At 45.5% G+C, this 10422-nt stretch overlaps 1 protein-coding gene across 4 annotated transcripts in view; it reads right to left on the bottom strand.

Moving 5' to 3' along the window:
* Positions 1-1677: 1677 nt before the first annotated feature.
* Positions 1678-10422, bottom strand: part of LOC130355880 (uncharacterized) — a 501680-nt gene continuing 492935 nt past the window's right edge. For all 4 annotated transcript variants that reach the window (XM_056556685.1, XM_056556686.1, XM_056556687.1 and 1 more), the window contains exon 30: positions 1678-1807. In XM_056556685.1, coding sequence (XP_056412660.1) covers positions 1769-1807 — 39 coding nt within the window. In that variant the 3' untranslated portion in view covers positions 1678-1768. The remainder of the gene's footprint in view (positions 1808-10422) is intronic.

Genomic DNA, 10422 nt, shown 5'->3' with positions numbered 1-10422 from the left:
AGGTGCAGTATAGTTCCCCACATTAGGTGCAGTACAGTTTCACCACATTAGGTGCAGTATAGTTCCTCCACATTTGGTGCAGTATAGTTCCCCCACATTTGGTGCAGTATAGTTCCCCCACATTTGGTGCAGTATAGTTCCCCCACATTTGGTGCAGTATAGTTCCCCCACATTAGGTGCAGTATAGTTCCCCCACATTAGGTGCAGTATAGTTCCCCCACATTAGGTGCAGTATAGTTCCCCACATTAGGTGCAGTATAGTTGCCCCACATTAGGTGCAGTATAGTCCCCCACATTAGGTGCAGTATAGCTCCCCACATTAGGTGCAGTATAGTTCCCCACATTAGGTGCAGTATAGATCCCCACATTAGGTGCAGTATAGTTCCCCACATTAGGTGCAGTATAGTTCCCCACATTAGGTGCAGTATAGTCCCCCACATTAGGTGCAGTATAGTCCCCCACATTAGGTGCAGTATAGTCCCCCACATTAGGTGCAGCATAGCTCCCCACATTAGGTGCAGTATAGTTCCCCACATTAGGTGCAGTATAGTCCCCCACATTAGGTGCAGTATAGTTCCCCACATTAGGTGCAGTATAGTCCCCCACATTAGGTGCAGTGTAGTCCCCCACATTAGGTGCAGTATAGCGTGCAGTATAGTTCCCCACATTAGGTGCAGTATATTCCCCATAGACACACAGCCTCCAGCCATATACAGTGTATGGCTGGAGGCTGTATGTCTGTGTACTGCCCCACTTCAGTGTTCCGACCACCGGTCCTCCGGTCCGGGGTCACGATCTACTGCTATGGCCTATAGTCCATAGCAGTAGGTCCCGGGACCGGAGGACCGGTAGTCGGAACACTGAAGACGACGTGCTGCCAGATCGTGTTGGTCACTTACCATTCCGGCCGGCGCGCGCATCCTCTTCCTTGAATCTCCGCTCCTCCGTTACTATGGGCGCACGCACGGGACGTCAATGACGTCCCTGCGTGCGCTACTTCCCGGCGGCCCCTGTGTTTTTAAAGTTAACGCGGGGGCCGCTGTAGAAAGGTAACCAGGACAGCCTTGTGTCCCGAAAAGATCTTTCGGGACACAGAGATGTCCCGAATGTGAGGGGGGGTCCTCTGCGGGCTGCTCAGTGGTGGCCTCGGATGCCCCCCTGAGCTTGATTAGGGTGTGCCTGGGCACACCCGGCACACCCCGTGCGCACGCCTATGCTTGGTACCTTTATGCATGCTAAACAGGTGTCTTGAATTTGATTAACTTGTCTCTAATTCTATTGCTAGTTGTAAGCTCTTCTTCCGGGTTAGCAAATTAATTTAACCCATTCGTGCTGCCTACAGACTTCAGAAAAAGAAAATTTCAGGTAGGAAATAAATTTTCTGCTGACCTGTTCTGAAGCTGTCTGGTGTTATCTAATATTGCCCTGTTGCTCCCATTGTTTCCATTATGGACAAAATTCTTTACCCTAGACATTTTGGTTAATGTTACTTCTAGCATCACTATCCTAATTATCATTGCTTCCAGCAGGATTATAATAGTTGCAATTGCTGGCATTCTGTAAGTAATACCAATTTGTTTTTCATGTGAACAAAACATCAGAATGTCAAATGCTCGGATATGATCTCATATACCTCAACAATGCTCTCTGATCATGAACCGTAATAAGAATAATGAAGACAATTCACAACTGGTTTTTATTCGGAAACACTATGTACAGTGTTTTACAGTTTAAGATCTGTTCCAGGTAATTTTGTAGAACAGATGGCTTATAAAGGACCATATCCAGCATTCAGCAGGGCCATCTCCTGAAAGGAACAAATGTAAGATAATAAATGAAAGACACATAAATTAAAAGAAATTAAGGAAAATAGACTTTAGTAGCAGGCAGTGGATCAATTTTAAGCTAAAAGTACAAATAAAAATATACAAACTATTTTACATATATTTAAAAAAAAACACCTATGTGTTGTCACTATTCTGGTTCCAGATGGCAGATGGGTACAAAAGTGATGCAACTAAAGACAAATTTGTTGTCTAATGCATCAATTATTGCACCCATCATTCTGCTAAATTTGAGTAAAAACTTGAGAAATAATAGGAAAATGTCAGTTTCTCAGCATTAATGTCATTCTCTTAGTTTGTATTCTATCATTGTCTATTTTGCATTAAAGGGTATTCCATGATTTTTTTTTTATTTGACTATGCTACAGGGGCTGTAAAGTTAGTGTAGTTCATAATATAGCGTCTTTACCTGTGTGTGATGGTTTCTCACAATTCTTTTGTGATTTTCCCCCCAATATTTATTTTTAACAGCATACAAAATGACTGTTGTCGCAAATTTTTCCCAGGTTGCAATGCGGCCGAGACCTGACTCACTAGTCAGCTGATGACAGAAGCCTGTCTGCTTCAATAAATGGAGGGATCGCTTGGTGGGAGAGAGATCAATCTGCAACTAATGCAACAGCTGTTGGCACCCTGATTGAAAACCACAGGTCTTTTGATGGATGCAGCTCATTTATGTTTTAATGGGTGGGGTAACTGATGTGTGGGAGGGAGGAAAATGGAATTATGGGATTTGTAGTCAAAAAAAGAAAACCCAAACAGGAAATACCAGTTCACAAAAAGCTAGCCACAGTGTTATGGTAATCTCACAACACAGACATTTAGCCTAGCAGATACGTACTAAGATCACCATATGGTGGATAACCCCTTTAAGATCAATGAGACAAATAGGAAAAAAGTACAACAGTTATTGCACTTTGCAGTTCATCTATGGTTGTTATGGGCAACACCAGACAGTTTTAGTTTCAATCAGATTGATAGATCTAAACCAATATACCAAGAGCTTGGTACATTTGGAGAAAATAACACTACTGTCTCAAATAACGCAACCCAAGGCGACTTTCAAAAAACAGAAATTTAGTCAGTTTTTGCAGTATTTTAAAAGCCAAATCTAGGAATGCAAAGTACACACTTCACCAGTGTAAACTTCGACTAGACAGACTAAAAATATACCAGAATTGGACCTTTTTTTTTCCCTTAAAGTATTTATTTAACCCCTTAAGGCCCATTTTCACCTTAAGGACCGAGCCCTTTTTTGCAAATCTGACCACTGTCACTTTATGCATTAATAACTCTGGGATGTTTTTACCTTTCATTTCGATTCTGAGATTATTTTATTCTACTATAACATAGTGGTAAATTTGTGTCGATGCTTGCATCATTTCTTGGTGAAAAATTCCCAAATTTCATGAAAATTTTGCATTTTTCTAACTTTGAAACTCTCTGATTGTTAGGAAAATGGACATACCAAATAAATTATATATTGATTCACATCTACAATATGTCACATATACAACATGTTGACATCCTAAAGTTAACATGTTTTACTTTTGGAAGACATTAGAGGGCTTCAAAGTATAGCAGCAATTTTCCAAATTTTCACGAAAAATTCAAAATCTGATTTTTTTCAGGGACTAGTTAAGTTTAAAGTGGATTTGAGGGGACTTTCAGTGAGAAATCCCCCATAAATGACCCCATTATAGAAACTGCACCCCTTAAAGTATTCAAAATGACATTCAGAAAGTTTAATAACCCTTTAGGTGTTTCACAGTAATAGCAGCAAATATCAAAAGGGTGCAGTGAGCATTTACACCCCACTGGCGTTTGACAGATCTTTGGAACAGTGGGCTGTGCAAATGAAAAATAAAATTTTTCATTTTCACAGATCACTGTTCAAAAAAATCTGTCAGACACCTGTGGAGTGTAAATGCTCCCTGCACCCCTTGTTAAATTCTGTGAGGGGTGTAGTTTCCAAGATGGGGTCACATGGGGGGGGGGGGGGTCCACTGTTCTGGCAGCATGGGGGCGTTGTAAACACACAAGGCCTTCAATCCAAGCCAAATTCTCTCTAAAAAAGCCCAATGGTACTCCTTTTCTTCTGAGCCATGTAGTGCACCCGCAGAGCACTTTACATATAGGGTATTTCCTTACTCAAAAGAAATGGGGTTACAAATTTAGTTTTTGTTTTTTTCCTATTACCCCTTGTGAAAAAGAAAAATTTGGGGTAACACCAGCATTTTAGAGAAATGTTTTTTTTCATTCTCACGTCCAACTTTAACGAAAATTTGTCAAACACCTATGGGGTGTAAATGCTCACTGTGCTCCTTGTTACGTTCCGTGAGGGGTGTTGTTTCCAAAATGGGGTTATATGATGGTATCTATTGTTTTGCATTTTGGCTATGTCAGAACCACAAATTTAGACCTCAAATGTACATGGTGTGCTTTAATTCCTGAGCCCTGTTGTGTGCCTACAGAGCACTTTACATCCACATATGGGGTATTTCCGTACTCAGGAGAAATTGCGCTACAAATTTTTTTTCTTTTCCTCTTGTGAAAATGAAAAGTATGGGACAACAACAGCATGTTAATTAATTTCATAAGGGATAAAAAGGAGAAAAAGCCCCCCAAAATTTGTAACATAATTCTCCCGAGTACAGAAATACCCCATGTGGCACTAAACTGTTGCCTTGAAATACGACTGGGCTCCGGAGTGAGAGAATGCGTTGCGCATTTGAGGCCTAAATTAGGAATTGCATTGTGGCGGACCCGGATTGAAGGGTTACAATTGCCTCCGCCCTCACAGATCTCCTCACAGATCTCCCTGCACTGAGGAGATCGGAGCAATCACAGCGATCGGGGGGTGGAGCCAGCAGCGGGGGTCCCGCGGTCGATGTCTGTGATCATCAGCTGTCTATGACAGCTGATGTCACTTCACAGTTTAGCTTCAGGTCAAGCCAGCTAGTCCTAATGCGGCAACCAGTTAAGCTTTTAGTAATAATACAACAAGAGAAACAACAGGTAAACAAACAAAAAAGCACCAAGGCAACACAGTTCGACAAAGGTTTCAGGGATTACATCGTCTTCCCAGGGAAAATGTCCCACAAATGAACGCACGGTTGCAAGAGAAACACAGTAGCATGCCTGCAGTATAAAAGAGTAGGATGCAGAAAACAGCCATGAGCATCTGGTGCCAGACAAACAACACAGCACAATCACTCCAACAGACAACCAGGCACACAACACATTCACACCCCCCTCAAAAATACAAGACATAGGAAAAACAAAGTCCACTAGATGCTAGGAAATATCCGAACTGGAGCATCAGCAGATTCCCCAATCAAAAGCCAGGGTACCCAAACCTTTTCAAATTTTGTAGGGCATTTTCTACTAGTATACAGGGATTGATATAAGGGAACATATTTATTCACCATTGCTTTCCATCGAGACAAAGGTGGGGTCACAGGATCCTTCCATGCCATGAAAAGCAAGTTAAGGGCACAAAATAACAAAAATCTGATCAGCAGGTGCCTATGGGAGCCCATCTCCATACCATTAACTAGGCCCAAAAGACAAATCTCAGGGGTCAAGACATAGAGAAATTCCAAGTGATCTAAGAGAAAACCCATCACCTCTGTCCAAAATGGGACCACACAGATACACTCCCACATAGCATGTAAAAGGGTGCCAACCTCAGACTGACATCTACCGCAGGTATCTGAAGGGGAAACCCCAATTCATTTCTGCCTAACCTCTGTATAATACAGACGCAGGATAAAACTTAACTGGATTAACAAGTCCCTTGCACTTATAACAGTCAGTAATAGAGTAAAAGGTCAGGACCACCTCCTTCCACATATTGTCTGAGAGCATAGGAATATCCTCCACCCACTTCAAATAAGCAACAAAATCATTGGTACCCAGGAGCAATTCCACATCAATAAAAACAGGAGTAACTTCCAGGGAGCTAAAATGTTCCCATACCGCATGTCTCAGCTGCAGATACCTAAGAAAAGGCACTACTGGGGACATCAAAGCGGTCCTGAATGTCTGAAAAGGAAGGAAAGAGACCTTCCCCAAACAAATGTGAGGCAAACCTGACTCCATGGGAGCTCCAAAATCCAGCAGTCTTCAACCTCTGCAGGTGAGGAAAATGTGAATCCGCCCACAGGGGTGCACGGGGAGAGACAACCAGCTGGGTAAAACGGCTAGACACTATTGACCAAACCACAGCAGTCGTGCGCAACAGAATCAGGAGAGAGGAGGACGCAGTGCTCCTATACAGCGTATTAGTGAGAGACTCATAGGAACCCATCAGCGCACCCGCCAAGGCTGTAGCCACGTTGGAGAGATCCAGGCCGATCCACCAGGCTGCATACACCAACTGTGAAGCAAGGAAATAATTGTAGAGATTCGGGGCTGCCAACCCACCTCGATGTTTAGGCGCCTGGAGAAGAGCTTAACTCAATCTAGGAGATTTACCCTGCCAATAGAAGGACCTCAGACCAGAATTTAAACAATGGAAAAAGCGTTGAGGAGGAATAGTAGGGGAGAGATGAAAAAGATAAAGAAATTTAGGAAGATAGATTTAATCTTCCTAAAATATTAATCCTGCCCGAGAGAGAAAAGGGGAGAGAAGACCAGGAGGAAAGCTTAGACTCAGTTAGGGAAAGAAGAGGTTCAAGATTCAAGGAGAAATAGTCAGGTAAGGAAGCAGAAACCTGCACACCCAAATACCAAAACCCATTAACAACCTGTAAAGGAACAGAAAGAATAAGTGGGAGGACCGCATTCCGGGTGAGCAGCATGAAAGAGCACTTAGTGGGATTGACCCGGAGGCCCTAAAAGGAGCCAAACCGGTCCAGAAGGGCAAACAAGGACCTAAGGGAGCCCTCCACATCCACAAGATAGACTAGGGTGTGGTCTGCGTACACCTTGCCACTGGACACCTTCGCCACCAAAGACCCCCTACTAATACCGTGAATATCAGGGGAGGCTCGAATGGCCACCGCCAATGGTTCAACTGCCAGAGCAAACGGAGTGGCGAAAGAGGACAGCCCTGTCGAGTACCTCTACCCAGGGAGAATGAAGCTGACACATCCAAGTTTGTACGGATTCTAGCCCTAGGTTGGACGAACCCATGAACGGAAAACAGGCCCAAAACGGAAAACCCTCAGCAGAGACCACTAGGGATGAGCGAATCGAATGTGACGAATCCGAATTTGTTACAAATTTCAGGAAAATTTTGATTCACAACGAATGAGAATATCGCCGTGATCCTATCACGCGAATCGCTTCATTAAACTCCACTTAGTGTGGTCCAGGCTCCAGGGCATCTAAAATGGCGGATCCACATGTGAGGGAGAACATGGTACAAGGAATCCTGGGAAGGCGGGAACAAGGGTAGGCGGGATGACACTGAATCACATGAAGGATGCAGCCTATCATCAGCCAGTCACCCCTGTGATGTCACAATATAATCGGCAGCCATATTGGGGCCAGTCACTTCAGCCTTTCACTGCAGAGAGATAGATAGGGACAGACAGCGCTGTGTGTTGCACAGAAAAGCTTTTTCCAGCAGCGATTCACCTCCTAGTCAAGTCAGCCTTCTGTTACACCGAGAGAGGGAAAGAGGGCAGTGTGTGTTTCACAGAATAGCATTCTTACTGCAGCTATTTACCTCCCAGTCACTGTCTACAGCATTCTATTACAGAGAGCAGTGTGTTACACAGAAGAACAGTAGCGATTCAGCTCAAGCTCAAATCCTGCCTAGAAGTACTGATAGGAAAGGGAGTGAGATTGAGAGAAAAAGTGCAATTTTGGGTGTAGTACACAGCGACTGTGTGCAGCAGCACTGGTGTGTGCTGCTGGTGTTGTGCACAAATACTTTTTTAAGCGTACTGTAGCGCATTTTTCTGCCTTCATAGATGCATAGCACATACATACATCTAAGTGGTGTACTATTTAGTTCCTGTTAAAGTCTCAAGGGCCTAGATACTGTGAATGGCCAGGCAAAAGTACTCACCGGCTGGTGTACACAAATACTTTTTTAAGCGTACTGTAGCGCATTTTTCTCCCCTCATAAGTGCATAGCACATACGTACATCTAAGTGGTGTACTATTTTGTTCCTGTTAAAGTCTCAAGGGCCTAGATACTGTGAAAGGCTAGGCAAAAGTACTCACCGGCTGGTGTACACAAATACTTTTTTAACCCCTTAAGGACAATGGACGTACTCCTACGCCCCCGTTTCCGAGTCCTTAAGGACCGAGGACGTAGGAGTACGTTCTGTCCATTCCCGGCCCCCCGCCGCTAGCCGGAGGGGAGCCGGTGCCCGATGCCTGCTGAAATCGTTCAGCAGGCATCGCGGCATATCGCCCAGGGGGGTCATTATGCCCCCCCATGTCGGCGATGGCCGCAGATGCGGCGATTCCGGGTCAATCGGGTCTCCAGTGACCCGGTGACCCGGAATTACTGGCTGATCGGGGCCGTCAGAGACGGCCCCGAACAGCCAGAGCCTGCAGGGGTGAGGTGGCACTGGTGCCACCTCACGATCGCCCTGATTCGTCGGCCGGATTCCCGGCCGACCAATCAGGGCGCCTGCTGCGGGTGTCACTCCCGCACCCGCTCCGCCCCTCTTCCGGAGGGCGTGAGCGGGTGCGGGACGTGCACCCCTGGTGCTGGGGACCCCGATCCCCGGCGTTAATGTTGGGATCGGGGCCCCAGGAGCGACGACGACGGCGGCGGCGGCGGGACTGACCTGCAGCGTCGATCAAGCAGCAGCAGGAGGTGAGTGACAGCCTCCTGCTGTTGCTTAGCAACAGCTCCCAGCATGCAAAAAGGGCATGCTGGGAGCTGTAGTTATGCAACAGGAGGAGGCAGACCACCACAACTCCCAGCATGCACTTATGGGCATGCTGGGACTTATGGTTTTGCAACAGCTGGAGGCACATTCTTTCTATGGAAAAGTGTACCTTCAGCTGTTGTGTAACTACAACTCCCAGCTTGCATAAACAGCTAAAGTGCATGCTGGGAGTTGTAGTGGTGCATCTGCTGGTTGCATAACTACAACTCCCAGCATGCCCGTTGGCTGTCGGTGACTGCTGAGAGTTGTAGTTTTGCAACAGCTGAAGGCACACTGAGTTAAGTAGCAAACCAGTGTGTCTCCAGCTGTTGCATAACTACAATCCCCAGCATCCCCAGCCAAAGTAGTATGCCTCCCGCTGTTGCATAACTACAACACCCAGCATGCCCTTCCGCTGTCCGTACATGCTGGGGGTTGTAGCTTTTGCAACAGCTGAAGGCACACTGGTTGCAAAACACTGAGTTTGTTGCCAAACTCGGTGTTTCACAACCAGTGTGCCTCCAGCTGTTGCAAAACTACAACTCCCAGCATGCACTGATAGACCGTACATGCTGGGAGTTGTAGTTTTGCAACAGCTGGATGTTCCCCCCCCCCAATGTGAATGTACAGGGTACACTCACATGGGCGGAGGATTACAGTAAGTATCCGGCTGCAAGTTTGAGCTGCAGCAAATTTTCTGCTGCAGCTCAAACTGCCAGCGAGAAACTACTGTGAACAGCCCATGCGACTGTACCCTAAAAACACTACACTAACACAAAATAAAATAAAAAGTAAAAAACACTACATATACACATACCCCTACACAGCCCCCCTCCCCAATAAAAATGAAAAACGTCTGGTACGCCACCGTTTCCAAAACGAAGCCTCCAGCTGTTGCAAAACTACAACTCCCAGCATGCACTTATAGACCCTACATGCTGGGAGTTGTAGTTTTGCAACAGCTGGATGTTCCCCCCCCCAATGTGAACGTACAGGGTACACTCACATGGGCGGAGGATTACAGTAAGTATCCGGCTGCAAGTTTGAGCTGCGGCAAATTTTCTGCCGCTGCTCAAACTGCCAGCGAGAAACTACTGTGAACCCCCTGCCCGTGCGACTGTACCCTAAAAACACTACACTACCACAAAATAAAATAAAAAGTAAAAAACACTACATATACACATACCCCTACACAGCCCCCCTCCCCTCCCCAATAAAAATGAAAAACGTCTGGTACGCCACTGTTTCCAAAACGGAGCCTCCAGCTGTTGCAAAACAACTACTCCCAGTATTACCAGACAGCCACTGACTGTCCAGGCATGCTGGAACTTTTACAACAGCTGGAGGCACCCTGTTTGGGAATCACTGGCGTAGAATACCCCTATGTCCACCCCTATGCAAGTCCCTAATTTAGGCCTCAAATGCGCATGGCGCTCTCACTTTGGAGCCCTGTCGTATTTCAAGGCAACAGTTTAGGGCCACATATGGGGTATCGCCGTACTCGGGAGAAATTGTGTTACAAATTATGGGGGGTATTTTCTGCTATTACCCTTTTTAAAAATCAAAAATTTTTGAGAAACCAACATTTTAGTTTTTTTTTTACATATGCAAAAGTTGTGAATCACCTGTGGGGTATTAAGGTTCACATTACCCCTTGTTACGTTCCCCGAGGGGTCTAGTTTCCAAAATAGTATGCCATGTGTTTTTTTTTTGCGGTTTTGGCACCATAGGGGCTTCCT

This window comes from Hyla sarda, chromosome 2 (assembly GCF_029499605.1).
Source record: "Hyla sarda isolate aHylSar1 chromosome 2, aHylSar1.hap1, whole genome shotgun sequence".
NCBI lineage: Eukaryota > Metazoa > Chordata > Amphibia > Anura > Hylidae > Hyla > Hyla sarda.
This window is presented reverse-complemented; position numbering and strand designations above follow the sequence as displayed.